The 19,235-nt window shown below is 41.4% G+C and overlaps 1 protein-coding gene across 1 annotated transcript in view; it reads right to left on the reverse strand.

Annotated features, from left to right (window-relative positions):
* Window positions 1-446: 446 nt before the first annotated feature.
* GXYLT2 (glucoside xylosyltransferase 2) overlaps window positions 447-19,235 on the reverse strand; it is a 30,324-nt gene continuing 11,535 nt past the window's right edge. Inside the window, exons 2-7 of the mRNA XM_054978798.1 lie at window positions 17,033-17,225; window positions 16,657-16,788; window positions 9,922-10,173; window positions 8,350-8,473; window positions 7,316-7,488; window positions 447-6,440 (exon numbers count right to left, since the gene is read on the reverse strand). Of these exons, the coding sequence (XP_054834773.1) occupies window positions 6,258-6,440; window positions 7,316-7,488; window positions 8,350-8,473; window positions 9,922-10,173; window positions 16,657-16,788; window positions 17,033-17,225 (1,057 nt within the window). The 3' untranslated portion in view covers window positions 447-6,257. The remainder of the gene's footprint in view (window positions 6,441-7,315; window positions 7,489-8,349; window positions 8,474-9,921; window positions 10,174-16,656; window positions 16,789-17,032; window positions 17,226-19,235) is intronic.

Consider the following 19,235-nt stretch of genomic DNA (forward strand, 5'->3'; position numbering starts at 1 on the left):
ATTTGAGAGTTCTCTAAGGAATAATCCCCACAGACATTGGTGGAGAATCCTAGTTACGCCCTTTTGCTTGCTTCCTTCCTTAATGCTAATTCCCCCAACCAATTAAGGAGACCTCCTGTGGGGGTAATAGAGTTCTTCCAGAATTATGATTGATCTCCAGACTACAGAGACCAGCCCCCCCTGGAGAAAGTAGCTCTGCATGCAAATCTCTAGGAATTTCCCTACTCAGAGATGACAACCCAATCCAGGAGGTGGATGATGATGATACCTCAATCACTGAAAACTGCTGTAAATCAAGGCACTTTTAAAAGTACATACTATTTCTGACATGTATGTTTGTATGCGCACACACACTCACACACACAGGCAATCATCAATCAGAATTAGAATAACCCTTCTAATCTACTGCAGAAAAACAGGCTTTTCAAATACAAAGGTTGCTCAAGAGTTCATTTATTTACACTAAAAGACTAAAATTGCAAATGACTGAAATGCACTGTAATTACCTCCTTAGGAGCTATAAACATATGGTGCACTTGTCAAACAACAACAAAAAGACACTGGAGTGGTATGACATTGACTGTAATGCCCTACAGACACACCAACACATATGCATTTATACATACACAAAGACATTTCCATTTTCCACTTGTACAGAAATCTGAATCACTTTGCCACATGCAACCACTACAGGTATACATGGCCACGTCTTTAGTGGATTAACCTTAGTATGAAATACAGCCATTGTCACCTTTCTGTTAACAGGTATATCTTTGAAGCAAGTATCACTGACTTCGATCGTGAGCCTAAGAACCAAAGCTTTTGTTCAATTGCACTACTGGATTGTGAGGTCTAGTGCCACAGAGGAGTGCTATTAGTCTATTTTTCCATAATGTGCTGAGGATCTATGAGTGAAGCCAAATCCTTTAGATATTTTAAATCATAGCACTGGAAGGTAAATGGAGAAAGGTTCCTTGACAAACCTGTATGAAGAATTATTTGATGGTTTGGGATCCAACAAGGTAATCAGGGAGGACCAGAGTGATCAGGGAGGGCTTGACACCGCAGAGGCACCTGCCAACCACACCCCAGCAGTGCTAGAGGCCACCCTGCCAGAGCCTGCAAGTAAGACCTTGGCACCAGCCTCTGAGATAGTCACTAGGCCTCTAACTAGGGTTACCTTTTTTGCATAGGACTACTTTATTTATTTATGAGTTAATATAATATTGTTCATCAGTCTACTAGCCTTATATTTATAGCTATTCTGATGGTGTATCTCTCTAAGTTACACACAAGTCAGTTCATAGCAAATGTTTTTCCAGCAACTGTATCATAGTCCAGAATATAATGCTCTCTCTCTCTCTCTCTCTCTCTATATATATATAAACAAAATGATATAGATATTGGTACAGGTCCAGTATTTTAAAATAAATGATGGCTATTTTAAAGAAAACATTATTGACTATAACATATAGAATAATATTAAGATGGAAAAGCAAAACTACTGTTAAAACTGTAATGTGACATAGTTCTGAAAGTTTCAGCAATATATAAATTACTATTCTAAAATGAAAGAGCATTAAAGTGTAAACATATTCATAGTTATTTTTTTAAAAAATCCATTAAGAATTTTACAGTGCACCTCACAAAAAAAGAATAAAATGTACAGAGACAAAACATCTTGCTGAATTCCATGATTATTGTGCAGATACTGGTTTCCACATTAAATCAACTCCTTCATAAATCGAATAGAGGTATTGAAAAAAATATACTTTCTGGTAGAAGTTAAAACAAAAACAAGTGTATACACTCAATACAACATTGCAACTTCTGTAAACATATCAATCGCTGTTAGAGAGAACACTTTCTTCTACAAGGGCTCCAGTTCTTTGCCTCCTTCATTATGCAGAACTCATCTCTTCTAATTTATTGTAATGGTGCATGTGGAACTCAACTTCTGAAGATGAAGTTACATAGACTGAACACATGAAGCTGCCTGATACCAAGTAAGACCTTTGGTCTGTCAAAGTCAGCATTGCCTGTTCTGCATCAAAGAATTGACCCTGAAAGTGGGAGAGATGTGACCTGCCTCAGCTACTTCGTTTCAGTTGAGTTCTCGCTTCAGTTCTCATCTCTATTGTTTCTCACATTACTGCATGCCAATCCACACAAGGGAAGAGGTGGATCATAAATTAATTTTATTAATTTATGAACATTATTTCTAACTCACTTTTCTCCCCATTGGGGACTCAGAATAGTTCACTTAGTTCTACTCTCCTTCATTCTGTCCTCATATCCTGGTGAGGTAGTTGAGGCTGAGAGTGTGTGACTGGCCCAAACTCACCCAGCAAGCTTCCATGGAAGAGTAGGGTTTTCAGCCTGGGCTTAAAAAGCCTAATCCAACACTCTAACCACTACACACACTGTCTGTCTGCAAAGGGAAGCATCAAAGACTACGTCACCTTGAACACGGCAAGCTTCAAAGCTTTTGAGGTCAAGTCTTGATTCAAAGCTTTCTTTAAAGACATAGGAATGCTCTTGGAAGTCACCCAGAAATCTTGAGATATACAAAATGTTAAAAATCAAAAGAAGGATCAAAACTCTTATTTCAGAAAGATGCACACGTTTTGAATTTGTTCTAAAATCTCACCCCGTGTTTCTGAAAGAAATGTACACATCAACCGAATGACATTTCCACACATTCTATGACATGACTTGAATGCTGCCCACAGAAACAGACTTTTAACAAGGTTGGTTTTAATTTGGCCATATTTTCACCAATAGCTGTAGTTCTGCAGACGACACAGATATTAAAGACAAAGAGATGATTGCCAAATAATATTTTGCCACTCTATATGAAACGATGGTGCCTAGAAAAATGTTACCATTACAAAGAAGTCTTGGCTTATGTTAACTCCACTTCAGAAAATGAGACTTAATTTTCTTCCTTACTAAATATACAATAAGGTATTCTGGAGTCACAGCAGGTACTGCCTTCCACAGATGGAATGACAAGGTCACACCTTTTCCAGACACAGTGCTCCATAATTTAGTTATTCTTGTATGATGAATCTTCACTTCCATTCTTAATAACGACTTGAAACAAATTTCAGAAAAGTTATCCTGTTAATATGATGCAACAAGGATGACAAAGATCACAATCTAACAGATACATTTCCCTTAAGCCTTTTGAGGTTTATGGACTTACGTCTGCATTGAATGGTGACTGAAGTGACTTCAAACACTGTCTAATTTGTTTTGTGATGAGCTTTGATAGACAAGCCCTACTTGGTCCATACACAATCATATCCACTCGGGGTAAAGAAACAGCACCAACAGTAGCTGCTGTTTTCATTAATTGTGTAAACTCAGAGGAAAAGAGTGGGTTTTTTCCCCTCCCATAAGAGATAATACTTCAGAATACTGTATTGTTCAATAATACTTATCATTAACACTGTCATGTAATGGTTTATCACCACTGCTTGACCCTTACCGCTTGAGTGCCTTTGGTAACAGAAATGATTTTCCGTACACAGCTGAACATCACCCGCAAGTGATAACTCTGCTTTAAAAAAAAACAACCTGTCAGAGTCATACCAATGCTGATGAAACTTTAAAGAAAACAGCTCTCTGTACAAAGGGCCAGAAGATTGTGTGCTCACCTTCTCCAGGCACGAAAAGCCCTTAAATGCAAGTTGGCTCCTGACCAGTCTGAGAGGATAGACAGAATGTCTGTACTGCACTGACACTGTAGTCATTTCACAAGGCAGTATCTTATATACCAAGGAATGAATTGGCTAATCAGCATGGGATTTCTTAGCTACCCAAGCGCAGGAAGTTCCTAGAGAGGATTCCATATATATAAGACTGAGTAGGTCTCTTACTTAAAAAAATGTGTAGCAGAATATGTAGGAGGAAGTATGAGCATGAAAGAGGATTGCTATATCAGGATGCTTGAGTCCTCAGAGATGAGCACGAACCGGGAAAATGGCGGTTTGTTGTGATTCGTTGCATTTCACGAACCAGCATGAAATTGCCCAGTTCACAAACTGGTTAGTGAAAACATTACTTTCAGGGCAGCAGCAGGTCTGCAGAAAGCCCCATCCCTGGTTGCCTAGAAAACTGATTGATTAGTGCCAGACTGTCTGCAGTGACTAACCGAAAAACAAACCAGGCTAAAAATCATAGCGGTTTGTCGTGGGTTGTCAGAAATGCCCTTCGACAAACCACTGATTTGGCTCCACTCTCCAGATTTAGTGGTGTAGCCCTATCTGTGTGCCTATACTAATAGTAGTTCCAGGTAGACTGTTGCCATTAAGTGCATTATACTCAGGGCACCTAAACTATAACAACAGCCTGTGCTAAAATGGCAGTGGTATGCTAGCTTGCAAGCATGCAGCCATGTTACGTTCCTCTGACTTTTACTTTTCTCCGCAAGTCTGTTGCTATGCAAGCAGCCTACATATTAACCAATATGATACTATTACACTATGCTTTCCATGGCAAAGTGATATGCCTGTAGCTGGCTCCAATGATGTGCTGGTAATGTTTGTATCACATGGGCAACAGAATGCGGCCAATGCCCACCATTGTTCATAGCCCTGGTGGAGAATGAAAAGGACCCAGATCCAAAATGCTGCTAACTTCTAGGAAGTAAAAAATTAGAGAAAATTTATTCTTTCCTCATCCCTAGTATATTTATATCTTGCCTTTCTTCCACTGTAGAGTTAAAGTGGCATACATGGAGTTCCTAGGAGGTCCTTAGGAACTGACCACACACAGATCTGCTTAGCTTCAGCAGTGTTGCTTTATGATATGGTCAAGTATGCCCTGGGTCCTTGAGTGAGATAAAGTGCATTACTTTCAAAAGCAAGGAATGGCTTTGGAGAGAACAGTGCTCCTCTCAAGGAGAAATCCAGAATTTACCAGTTTCTGTGATTAGATTTCATGGACAGCTGAAAAGAAAAAGGTCAAACCAAAACAGTGATGCTCACAGCTTTTGACATGCCATCTGTGACTCTTCAGGTACCACAGGAGGATAGGCAAGCTGCAACTCTCTCTAAGCTGTGGGCTTGTGCTGTGGGGTGAAGGGGTAGAAGTAATGGGGTGTCCTCTCCCGCAAAACCCTTCTCTGCAGCCTCCTTGCTCTCATCGCAGCACCCAGGTAGTTGCCAGGTGAGCCAGCTGACTGCAGAGAAAAGCGATTACACACCAACCACCACAGCAGCAGGCAGCCCAGGCAGCCAGGAAAAGAACAAGCTAGCCACAATAGGGTGGTGGTGGTTTCACTCTGCATTCTCTCTGGCCCGGCTCCTTGGCCCTCTTGCTCGCTCTCCTGAGCTGCTGTGCCTCCTGCTGGGGAGGGAGCAAGAAGGCAAAGAAGTAAACAATGGCAGGGACTTCTTACAAAGAGTTGTTTCACAGTGTGGCTGGCTAGCTCAGAGCAGGTTTCCGCAGTGCAAAAATCAAAGCACACTTTAATTCCCTTCTTGCTCTTTCTCTGGCACAAGGCAGAGTAGCTTAGGTCATCTCGCTAACCTGAGCTGCCAGCCTAGCACCAGGAGCAAAGCAAAAAAAAAAAAAGCAGCAATGGAAACAGAGCACAAAGTCTTCCACTGTGGGACCCTGGTCTGAGCAAGCTGGAAGCATTGGCTTCAGAATGATCATGGCCTGACCTTTTCAACAGTGGTGGAAAGAGACAACTCTACATGCCCAGAGGAACTCTGGCAAGTAAAAAGTTACTGTTATATATTTAATACTAATAGTTATATTATAGTATGTTTGTGTTTGGTGGGCTGGCACACAGGGCATGCAATAGTCATGCGGCTTTTTGATGGTCATTGCAAACGTGGCTCTCCACAAGCTGTGGAGTGAGTACCACTGAATTAGTATATCACCGCAGGCTAAATTTTGACCGTCTTATTTTCCCTCTGAAGAGGGGCCTTCATTCCAGCGGGAATTAACCCAGACACAGTGCTTGGTAAACTTCATAAAAAAAAAAACATAAAAGTTGAACACTTTAACAATTATTTCCAAAGAAGTCTGACAGCTACTAATGGAATTTCTTAGATTTTTAAGCCATATTCAACTATATCAGCAAGTTCATGAATTGTATTCAGCATTAAAAAAAAATCTTCCAAATATATCCTGATAATTTTGCTTAAATTGCAATTGTCTAAACCATTTCCCCCTTTAGTTAACCTTCTTCAAGAGGTCTGGATAAAAAGGTGAGGACATATTGAAATATATTGCTATAACTACAATCTAAAATTGGCCCCAACGTGGACAACCACTCGGTTTTCATAGAGTCTCTTCATGGTTTTCTCAATCTGTTTCAGAAAAACTTGTGGAATTCGGCCACATAAAGTGTGTACAGTATCAAGGAACTTTGACTGGAGAGGGTAGTACATTGATTGGAAGAGATTGTCTTCAAAGGAAAACTAAAAAAAGAAAAAAGGGAGGGGGTAAACAGTATAGAACAGATCTATTGATACGTCACTAAAAAGCTATTTTTTTAACAAAATAGGTTTTAAGTTCACAGTCAAATGGTTTATTTGAAAAGTTAACCCTTTGCACACAATCAATATTGAAACAAACACTAATTAAAGCTAACACTAACCTGTTGATGGCTGGATCCACTGGAGCATTTCTGAGAACTGAAGGATTTCCTTCTGAAGGATTTTCTTGCCTCCTCCCTTCTGCTACAGGGCAAAATGCCCCTAAATTGTTATGTCTAGTAGACAGAGGACTGTGAGAAACAGCATTTCAGGGGGCATTTGGGGCTACAGAAGGAAGGACATCTGTGAAAATGCCCTGCTGGATGCAAACCACTGCATCTGCCCCACATGCAACCCATTCCTATGCTGAGTTAAATTAATTAAACACAATGGGTTGGATCCTACAATGCCCTTCCACTAAACTGAATCCTGCAACTCCAATAGAGAAAGAATACCTCCACATACAAAACATGACCTCTACCACTGAACCATGATCCATTCCTGTCATAGACCTCAGTCCTAATTCATTCTTCTTCCACTTTGCTTGCTGGTTGTCAACATCTCAAGGGTCTCATTTCTCTTTTTCTACTGCCTCACTATTTAAAAATTAAGATAAGTTACCAAATGTTGCACATGGGGCACATCTCGAAGAACTTGTTAAAACAGCTGCAGATACCAAATGGACTTTGGGTTGTTCTAAACAGAAAACAGCAAGATGGTGGCCTGGCAGGATGGTGGACTGTATTATGACTGGAACTTTCCTAATCAGATGGGGTAACACTATGTAAGACTCTGCACTCGAGCAGGAAAACACTTACATCGCGTATCACTTCATATAGTGCTTTGAAAGTAGGCTGCTTATCGTCATGGTAGACGCCCCGATTCCCATGGAGAATAGATATGCCTTCTTCCTCTGCTCCTTTACAGTTACTCCCATACATGCAGTGATCTGGCCGATAGTTCCACTGACAAGGGAACAGATAGAGACACTCTAGAAATGTCAAATAAGAAAAGAAGCAGGGGGTAAAAATGAATACAAAGCACTGGGGGGGGATTACTAGCTTCTTCCCAGGACGTATATAAGTGTTTAGCATAAAACCTTCACGATCTTCTGGGGAAAGTTTAAATTCTGTAAAAAGGAAGACTACACAGATGAGAGACAGATGCATAAGTATTTCATTCCAAAATGTCCTAACAGTCACACAATTTGAAGCTCCAGTTTGGGGCGAGGGAAGGAAGCAGAGGCAGAGACAGACATGTTCCAAGGCCCGGAGAAGAGAAAGAAGGATATAAATGAATGAGAGACAATGAATGCTGGGGCGCTAAGCAAAGCAAAATAGATTCTACCCCCTCCAAAATCTACAATCATGATCTAATATTTCTAAACTTCCTGCCCAAAAATCTTAGGATAGAAACACAAAATCAAGACCACTGCTTGAAAAAATTTCCTGTGGCATCTCTAAGCATCAGAAAACACTTCTTAGGGCCATTCTAAACACATAAGGAGCTGGACAGTTCTGAGCTCCAACCACGAGTGAGATTTAGTGGTTACAGTGCCCTCTGCTTTTCTGCCACTCTGTAAATGGCTCTCACATGGCTGAAGTCCACCCAAACAACAATAACAAAAACCCCAGCTCTCAAATGTTCTTCTAACAGAAATTTTTAAAGTAGTAAACACATGGTCAGTCGTCCTCATCCTTAGTATTACTAGTCTAGAGGAAGAAGTCAAATATTAGGGAAAAAATAAGGGGAGCAAGAAGAGTCTCCATTCCACTTCTCTCCTTATTAAAGACATAAAGACAACAAAGGAATGTAATATTTTATATACACACAAAGTTTATGCATTCTGTACCTGGATTAAAGGAAAAAATAATATTAAGCAAGTCCTGGTCTCCCCATGTAATATAGTTTTTGTACTTCTGGTATAAAGGGTACAACATTTCTTCCCATGTCAAGCCTGTTGGTATCATGCTGTTCTGAAAGACAGGTTATAAAAAGAATAAAAAGCAGTGCCAGCAGAAATCACAGCAGGAGAAGGCGTAGCAATAGTTGCAATCTTACTGAGCTCCTGGAGCACGATGACCCTAAAAAGGTAGAATCAAGAAAAAAACCCTTCCTTTCACTCTTGTGCTAGCTGGGCAAGCCTTCTTGGAGCTAAGCTTGCTCTGCCAGCAAAAGAATAAGGTGAAGTAATATTGTCTGTTTTTCCCTTCACTGCCCCTGTGACACATTTTGTTCACAAGGTTTCCTGTCCCTCAGCAAAAGCTTGGTGGGGGTATACGGGGGAGGGGTGGAAAGACAGAAAATATTTGCTTGCAGGAGATCCTTTGCACAGATTCAACCCAATGTACTTGGATTCAACCCAATATACTTGGGAGCCAGTGTGGTGAAGAGGCTAAAGTGATGGACTAGGGAGGTCAAGATTCAAATCCGCATTCACCTAGATTAATGGGTGACCTAGGGTCAGTCACTTTCTCTCAGCCTAACCCACATCACAAGGTTGTGGTGAGAATAAAATAAAGGGCAAGAGAACCATGTATGCTGCCTGAGCTCATTGGAGGAAGGATGGGATGAAGATGCAATGTAAGAAAATAAATATGTAGAGGACCATGAAAGATTGTCCAATCCAAAAATGCTCAGAAGCACATTTTAATCCAGCCCTCTTGCTCCCAAGTGGTATCCATGTTCCATAATACAATTTTTAAAAAATATGGCTTGAGCTGAACATACATGATTACTCTTCTTTCATCACTCAGACATCCTTCTGTCTCGGTCCTCTCATGATGTCATTTAAATCTGGCCTTCCTCCTCAAACACACACTGTGCAATACAAAATGCAGCTCAGCCCATTCAGATCTCTTATCCTTTCTAATGCACCATGCCAAAGGAACTTTGTTAGTTTCATAGAGATCCCAAACACCACATCTTAGCACTCTGGTCACTTCTAGAATCCTATTTTTAAAATCCCCACAAAAGAGATGAATTCAAAGATAGTCCCAGGAATCAAAAACTGGTTTGGCAGGAATACTGTCTGAAGAAGATAAACTTTCTTTTCTTAATCAGTTGGACTGGGTGTTGTGAGATGCATAAAAACAAGCACCACCTTGATTAATGATGTCCTCAGCATGGTAAAATTTGAAGACCTAAAAATTCTTTTGCACAAGTCGAATCCTCCTTTGCTAGGCTACTATGGACCAATTTGAGAAGCAATTTAGTTGATTCTGTTTGGTCTGTCCCCATTTTGCAGGAGAAATAATATCCAGGACTAACCTACAACAGGCTGCTTTTTCAACATGCACAAGCCATCTTGAAAGAGGGCCCAAGGCAAACCATTTTGACTCAGGATGATTTCCAAGAGTTACTAAAATTAGAAAGAGCCAAAATCAATCTACAGTTGATGGGAAAGATTTTTTACAAAACTCACCTTGAATTGGGCATTTCTTATACGGGTTAAATTCATCAGCATGACACCAGAATTGACCCCAGTCGTTCCGTAATAAGGATGACGAGCAAATCGACTGTACCAGCCAATCTTTGGTATTTCATGTTCTGGTGCCATTGCAGCCAGCTGCGTAGAATTAAATGCTCTCAAAAAGCCCCAGATATCATCAATGGGCCGTAAGAACAAGACATCTGTGTCCACATACAGAAGAGAATCCACATCTTTTAAAATCATCTAGAGGATTGCCAGGAGTTGTAAGAAAACATGTGGAAAGAAGACAATGGAGAGAAAGGAAGACCAAAGAGACTGATTATAGATCAAGAATTCATCTCTATTGACCCTACCTTTAGGGTCAACTGTTCTAGTACTCAAGAAGGTTTGGAGTGGGGAAGAGAAAGGGACTAGAGTTCTGCCAAGAAGAATGGTTACTATTTAAAAAAAACACGGAACAGCAGGACTGGCAGCTACATAATATGATAGCCCAGCTGTAATACATTAGTACATAATTAATAATATGTAATAAAATAAAATATAACACATGGTAATAACCTCTAATTAAAACCAGACTAATTTTTGATAATTGTGACTTTTTTAAAAAACTGATTCTGGTCATGTGACTTATGCCCAAGTAGTTTCATGCTAGACAGCCAAAGTCTATAGCATAATCTCGGACTCTAAAGGGAGCTTAACAAAAATCATACGAATATACGTGAAGCTGCATTCGGTCTGTTTAGTCCAATACTTTGTCCAACCTCTCCAAGGTCTCCAGCACAGGTCTGTTCGAGCTGTAAAATCCTTTAGAAGGAGATAAGCAGGGACTGTACCTGGAATCTTCTGCATGCAAAACTCTGGCCCTTCCTCAATCTGATCCACTTTTTAAATGCCTGATTGTAATGACATATTACCTCAGTGTCGATGTGTCATAAGGGAGAAGAATAACAATCAGCTGGTCAATTTTTGTTCACAGTGTGCCCTCTTGTGGGCATCTGGTTCTCTATGCATTCATTCATAGTATCAGTGTTTTATAGAAGTCATTATCAATATTTTTTCAAAAGGTAACTTAATGACTTTTCATATATTACTTCTCCCCCCCCCTTCCTCATTTTGCAGTAAATCTCTTCATTTTATTGGCCATATTTCCCAGATTACCTCTATGGGATTGGTCCTCGGGTGGAGTTCTTTAAGGAAAGGGATTTTGTGTTCACTTAAATCCTTTATTTCTACTCCGCCTTTGCAACCAAGATTCAAACCAAATTACATTTTTTTAAAAAAAATACAGTAAAATCTGTACAACACATACAATAAACAATGCAATAAAACTGGATTATTGAAATTATTTTTTTAATCCTATAAAAACAGGATAATACATACAATGGGACTGGAAAGTGCTGTCAATTCACAGCTGACTTATTACAAGCCCTGCTGGGGTTTTCTAGGCAAGAGACTAACAAAAGTGGTTTGCCACTGTCTGCCTCTCCAACCTTGATCTTCTTCAGAGGTCTTCCATCCAATTACTAAACAAGGCCAACCTTACGTAGCTTCTAAGATCTGATGAGATTGGGGTTGCCTGAACTATCCAGGTCAGGGGAATATATACCAATTGCAAAGGCGGTTAGAGGGTTCACCCCTGTTCAGGGGAAATAGAAGCTGGTGGAGTGGAGGTATCACTACTTTCTCCCCTTTGCATCCCATCCTTCGTTTAACCAACTTGTGCCTCATAATTTCTTCTGTCAACTGAGGTGGGTAGCAAAAACAGGAGTTATATCAGATTATTCTTTTATTAGACAGAGCAAGAATGGTGTAGTGGTTCAGTAAAGGATTCAATGTGAGATATTGTCAGTTTCCTAGATGCTGTTTTTTTTAACTGAAATGCTTGCTTAGATGATGTTTAGTTAACCGCATGTTTTCTAAGGAAGAATTCAGCCTAACAAATCTGTGCTGAAAAGTCTCTTTCCAAATGCCAAACAAAGTTTTGTATTCATCCAGGAATTTCAAGCTGGCCTCTGAGCTGGGTACATTGTATATGGGGTGGGTGGGAAGAAAGTGTTATTTAAGGGCTTAGGATGAATGACATTAATTACTTTCCTGGCAGTATCCTAGATTCCACTGCAATGATACATGCGCCTTAGAGAGTTTATGAATGAGTTAAAGGAGAAGAATAAAGGGTGAAAATCTGTGGAGAAATGCAATGCAAAGTTAGAAGTACAATGCCAAGTGCCACCATTATCATAAGTGGAGTACAGTCTTAAGAGGATTTTCACCCCGAAGTGTGCGCTGGGTATGAAATACTGGCTTATTTTATTGAGGGCTCACTATTACTAGTCTTAAGTGTCTACATGAAAAATTTAAAAAGCCACTCCAGCTCAATTAAATAGACTATTTGAGGAATATTTTCAAAATATTTCCTCTGGAATATGCGGTCCAAGAATAAGCCTCAAAAGCTCCCTTTCTTCTTCCCTTGTGTGGAGACTGAAAACTTCCTGGGTTTTTATTTGTTGTGACATAAGAATTGGGCTAAACAACAAACTGGTTTGTTCTCTTGTCTATGAATCAAGGTTGGTCTTTGAAATCCTGGTTTGTAGGTGAGACAATAAACCACCATTCTTTTTCCCATCTAATTCAGATGTCACAATAAGTTGTGTCATATTGTTTAGTTACCAGTCTTAGTTTACTTCATTTAAACTCTGCTTGTCGCAGAGACTCAAAACAAATTACACAATAAAGAACAATGCAATAGAAATAGCACAATACATACAAAAATGGCAAAAAAGCTTGCCCTTCCTTTAAAAAAACCAAAAAGAGAACTAACAGCTTCTCCACTCTTATTCATATTTGCTAGTATGTACCCTAGACTAACAAACCGGCTCAGCTGGATGAAGGGCAAGAATAAAACAATTCTCCAAGTGGAAGCTCCCATGACAGGGAGGAGGAGGGGCACCTGTTTCTTCTGCTTAGATTTCAAAATGCCAGGAATGAGGAGGACTAGGAACACATGCACACACACCATCCTGCAGCTTTTGTAAATGGAGGGACTTTGATCCCTAAAATAGTGGTGGTGCCCCCATGGTAGCCTTGGGGACACCATCACATCTAGTCTGGCTCTCTCATAAGCCAGACCAGAACTATGAATCACAGATCATTCAGTCATCTGAATGCTTTTTGCTCCTACAGTATGCTTTTTCAAGTCCTTATGCTGGATTGCCATAGTGTCCTCTTCACTATCACCTGCCAGGTTCTGCAACCGAAGTGTATTTACCTGTCCCGCACAACTTGCTGGTTCTCAGAGATCACCAAATTCCATTATATATTGTGGCCATGGTATTCCTTTTCAATATTTTGAGGAATGAGCATGTATAGTAGCCTAAACAAACCTAGTAATCAAGACTAGGCTGCTAGCAGCCACACAGAGTACAGTGAAGTAAAATTAGCAATGGGGCCATTGCCAAGTACCATCTTTGGTTCCACTGCTCCCTCCCATAATAGAAAAATCAAAATACTGGGGCACAGGTTGAGCATGGGGGATCACCACAAATCAAAAAGAATTTACAGGCCCCCTTTTTAATGAAATTGTTTAAATTAAACATTTTTTTAAATATTGTCTCAGTTGATTAGAAGACTGTCCCTGAATAAATGAAACTATGACATGTCTAGACAAATAAGACTTAACCCATTTCCTTATTATGAAAGAACTGGAAGTTGTTGTACCCCGCAGCTCCTTCCAAGAAGGAAGCATTTCATTATTTCTTTGCCTCTGTCCGCCCCACCCCCCCAAATCTGAAACTACACCAATCTTTACTAAAGTAGGATATTGCTAGTGCTGCTCACGCTCATAGCAGCCAAATCACACAGACAGTGAGCCACTCAGATACCAAAGGTTAGGGTTTTGCTCTCTTTTGTTTTTCAGTCATTGAAGGTAGGTAGGCAGTGAAGCCGGCCTTGCTCTTTCAACACCATCCCCTTCACAATTTAAAGAGCTGCTGAACAATAGCAGTGGTGAGGTTGTGAATAGAGATGGGCACGAACCGCATTACGAGCATCAAAAACCCACGAAAATGGCGATGGCGCGATCGTGACCCAGTGGATCGTGATTGTCCACGGCCAACGATCCAGCGGTTGGGAGAGGCCTGGATCGTGGCGTTCGGGCTCAGTTCAGGAATCCAGACACTCAGGTGCCAGCAATCTATTCCCCTGGCAACGGAGCCAGAGGAATGCCTGAGCTCTGTCTGCCCTCCTTCTGTCGCCCTGGAAACCCAAATGGAAGCCCAGCTTTCCTTGATCAGCAGGGCTTCCTTCCAACCACGGAGCTGCAAAGTAGTTACAAGTTGGGAGAAGAAACCCAGGGGAGGGAGGGGGAAGGGGGTGTTCTGTAGCCATGGGCACTCCAATCTCATCCCTGCAAACCCTGATAGGCAGCTCTGATGGCCAAACACAGACCTACTGTGTTGCTGAATGGGACCCATGCTTATAAATAGCCATGGGCTGGGAACAGTGGCGCGCCCTGCTGCGTTTTCTACGATCAAGGCTCGGTTCGGGGACGGGAGATGGTTGTTGCTGTTCGGGAATTCGGGATCGTGGTCTGCACCGAACCATGATCCGCTGGTTCGATAAATTTTTTTGGTTCATGTCCATGTCTAGTTGTGAATCAGCACTTTGCTAGTTCTATTTCCTCTACAGCCATGAGCTCTGCAGTTGGCCTTCAGTAAGCCACTCCTCTCAGTCTCAGGTCACCAGCTGTATCGCAGAGATAATAATAACACTGACCTTTTTCACCACTCTGAGTGGGGTATTAATCTGTCCAGAAGAGTGATATATAAGCTCACAGTTGTTGTTATTATTATTTTTAAAAAACCTAACTTGTGCTAGCAACTAGGAAATAGGGCAGAATGACTGCCTGATAGATTTTCAAGGGAGAGAGGAATCACTGAATAAGGCTTCCGGATATCTAAGGCTATTTAACTCCAGTCAAATTCCATCATGTGTATTTCAGAAAATTATGTCTGCAGGAAAGGTTGAGAATCTCATTTCCACCTTTGAGAGACCTATCCTAACATTCAAACTTTATTGGAAAATGAATCAAGATCAGCATTTAAAAAATCAATAAAATATGCATTAAATCATAACCCTTAACTGTGATACTAGGCTATATCAATGAAGAAGCCCATGTTTACTTTCATTAAAAATTTAAAAGAAATGTATTGACAATACTGTGCTTAGCAAGGGCACAAAAAATGGGGTGGGTGGGAAACTGAATTCCCTTCTGAACTGTTCTGGATCACAAAAGTATGGCATTTACTAACTAACATTAAATTCCTACTATACATTCAAACCTAGCAAGGAAAGTTTTAAAAAAAGTTTTATGAAAGAGTGGTTGCCAAATATTACGTTTTTGGAGAAATCATTATTAAACAGAAAAAAACCAATTAACAGTACCATCCTAAGCAGTTACAAGTCCATTGAGGATTACAAGGGCATAATCATGGTTCAAATGGCACTTTTGGTAGGATAAAGCTGTTAGGCTTCACTGTGGGGCACTGGAACTTGGTGGGGGCTCACCCTCTAGGTCAGCCTGCTTGTCGTGGCCTGCTGCTGGGGGCGCCTCAGAAATGGAGAGGAGGGAGGTTTATAGCACCCTCACATGCTCTCTCCCCTCTGATCAGCTAGTCATCCCCCCCTCTCTTCAGACTTCCTGGTCTTCTTCCTCCCTGGCCACCCTAGTAGGCCAGTCCTTTATAGGACCACCCTGGGGGGGGGTCCCGTTCGAGGGCTCTGTCCTACCTCTGTCTCAATCTCCCCTGCTCGGGCCAACTGATGTGGCCCCTGGCCCATCCAGGGGGTCCTAGGGATTCTCCCCATCCCTGTCCTTTCCCAGGCCTTTTAGGGCTGTCCTGTAGGGCAGTACTGGCCAGCCCCCTCCAGCCAGTATGGCTGGGCTGCTGCACCTGTGCTTCCCCTGGCAGCCCCGCTTTGGCCGCTGCGGCAGCGGCCAATGCTCACTGCCATTGGGAGGGGCAGCTGCCTGTCCAGCCGGTGGCAGGGAAGCATCCTGGACCGCCGTGGCAGAGTCGTGGCACTTGGGGCCCTGCCTGCCGGCTGGCCCCTCCACCTCTTGCCTCAGTCACACCCCTGGCTCAGTGGCAGCATGGCTGCAGCCCCCAGAGCCTCGCTTGTCAACCATCTTCATCGCCGCTGCCTGTGGTGGTGGCCCCTGATCCACGCCATCAATTCCTGGCCCCAGCATCCCAAAGGGTGCAGATCTCTCCACTGCAGGCCCAGGTAAGTCCGGGGAGAGGGGAAGGTTATGCAACCACGAAAAAGCCTTACGTTTATAACAAATATTTTACTTTTTTATAGACTATGGGACAGAGATTGGAACTATAACTTCAGTATGATTCATGTGTCCTCTTTACTACAACTAGATCACTTGTATCTGAAGAAATAAGCTGTGACTCACAAAAGCTCATACTCTGCTACAAATGTTGTTAGTGTTATAGGTGCTGCTGGACACTTGCTCTTTTCTGCTGCTACAGACAGACTTAACACGGCTGCCCATCTTGATCTAACTAGATCACTGTTTATATTAAAACCAAATTAAAAGTGAACCAAAACATTCTTTCTAAGGCAAACACACTATTGTCACACAGCTTCAAATAGTATAACTGTGTTCAGGGTTGCCCTGTTTCTCAGGCTCCTCCACTTATGGGAATCTGGGTGACTTACCGGAAGAAAGAGGCGTTGGGCAGCACATGGCTTGAATAGTTTTTTCCATTCCTGAGCATTTCCTACTGAAAAGGCAATTGGGTAGACATTATGCTCAAACTTCTTTGTGTAAGACAGAGGCCAGTCCTGTAACTGAAGAGCGTAAAGGAAAGGGATTAGAATTCCTCATGAGCAGTTTTTAGAAATTGCTATTGCAATTGCAATTGAAATGCTATTGCAATGTCAAACAAATTAAAAGAGCCCTTACTCAGACGGAGCTTTATTGCGGACTCTAAAGAATTCATCTGCTCCTTAATCTGTGGCTATCAGAGCATTTCTAATCACCTCTAAGGGAATCAAAGGTATGTTTTTGAAAAAATGAATGATGGTGACTCACTTTCTTCTCAAACTCAGGTTTCAAGGAATCTTCAGCAAAGATGTGAAACTTGAGTTTCCTGTTGCTGAACAGAACTGCTGATTTCAGCATGATGAGCGTTTCTTCCAGCCGGTCCCCACATGCTACAACCGCCAGATGCATCCATTGTGGAGATGAGAACTGAACTGTAGATGGTTTCTGGTCCTTTGGTCTCCTAAAAGAATCGAAAAATGCACTTGAGCATAAGACCTGTAATTTTGGAGCATTAACATTAATATACTTTAAAGAAAGAGAGAGAGGTACTCTTGGACTACATAAGGGCTTGCAATTAGTCCTAGTTTAAATAAAGTATTAATAGTCTCCTAAATGATCTTCTGTTGTCACAACTGTTTCATTACAAGGCAATTATGGTAGATTACATACACAGCTGATCTATATAGAATTCTACTCTCTATAATGGAGCTTACTACCAGGAAACTGTACTTAATATGGCTGTTAATTTCAGCTTTGACTTCTAATAGAGGAGAAGATTGAGAAATATATTTGTGATTGCCAAGTAAATTTAGGACAGCTCCAGATTTTACAGGAAGCACCAACTCTCCCTCTCACACCTGGTGAACAGCTTCTGGGAGGTGAAAATACCGTCTCAGGACTGGATCCAAACTACTGTGAGCACAGCAAAGCTTATGGAATAGTCCATTGAACTACCGACAGTTCTGCAAGGGACCCTCGAAAACAGCATGGGGGGTGGAATTGGTGTCTGCACTTGGGAGAGATGAACCAGCAAAGCATGCCCCCTCCACCCATGGAAGTACTGTTCTGCTAGCATCAGTGTCATTACAACAGTGAAAGAGCACATTAGGATCCAACCCACTGTCTACAAGTTTGCAAGTGTAAAAGGCTCAATTATTCTGGAGGCATGGTTTCTACATCCAGCATAGTTCCTTCTTCCACAGTTCCCTGTCATACACCCTTTCTACAGACTCTCTCCTACCTTTCTACTGCTGATGAGTATCTGTCCTCATGCCTCCACCCAACATAGATAATTCATACACCTGCAGATATGCAAATACTGTGTGTTTATGTGCTGTCAAGTCCTAATCGACGTAAGGGGCTGTCAAGGCAAGTGAGAAATAGAGGTGGTTTGCCACTGCCTTCTTCTACAGTCTTCCTTGGTGGTCATCGCCTGTACTGATCCTGCTTAGCTTCTGAAATCTGACAAGATCAGGCTATACCATGCTGCCTTCCCTCCCATGTGCAAATACTAGGTAAGCATAAAAGATGCTTATATAAAATAATGGCCATTCACTTCATTAATTTGAAGAATTATCGTGGGTCCCTTGATGCAAAATACAAAGAGTCCTGGAACTGGGTCACTTCATTCATACAGAAAGCAGATTTTTTCCCCCTCCAGAAACTAAAATAAAATGTGTAATAGCTGCTGCTCTATATTGCAACATAAATCTACTTGTGCCTTAAGGGACATCAGCTTTGGTACCTGACTGGCTAAGCAGTGCAATATATTTCATTAATTGCTTAAAAGTCCATAGGTTTTTATCTTAATTAAACCTCAATTTCTACAGTGGATAAATAATGACATACTACATTTATGCAAATAGTATTTACTTTCCAGCCAATTAGTATGAAATCTACTGAATTATTAAAGGACATAATTGGCTGCTTGCATGGATTGTGCTCTTTCCCCTTTCTTATTGCTCTGCTTTTTGCGTACTTCCTTCAGTGCTTATTCTTAATTGCTCCTCTAAATCAAGAGGTACATAAGAAAGCAAAAGGCTTTGATATGCCTCTTGCCCAAACACTTGCACTGAAGCAAGCAGAAGCCCCAACCATTTATTATCAAAGTACCAACCTGTTTTCTGACACACATAATGCTTAACTAAGGACACTAAATTTAAGCATGGCCATAAATCAAGGATGCTGACATAAGAAGCTCTTTTATACTGTGAAACAACTGGTCCATTTAGCTCAGTATTATCTACTGTCTGTTCATCACATTTTTAAAATAATAACATTCAATTTATATACCACCCTTCAGGACAACTTAATGCCACACTCAGAGCGGTTTGCAAAGTGTTATTATTATCCCCACAACAAGCCCCCTGTGAGCTGGATGAGGCTGAGAGAGCTCTAAGAGAGCTGTGACTGGCCTAAGGTCACCCAACTGGCTTTAAGCTCCGGGGGGCCCATACAGTTCTCCCCACCC

The sequence above is a fragment of the Eublepharis macularius genome, chromosome 4 (genome assembly GCF_028583425.1).
Source record: "Eublepharis macularius isolate TG4126 chromosome 4, MPM_Emac_v1.0, whole genome shotgun sequence".
NCBI classification, from domain to species: domain Eukaryota; kingdom Metazoa; phylum Chordata; class Lepidosauria; order Squamata; family Eublepharidae; genus Eublepharis; species Eublepharis macularius.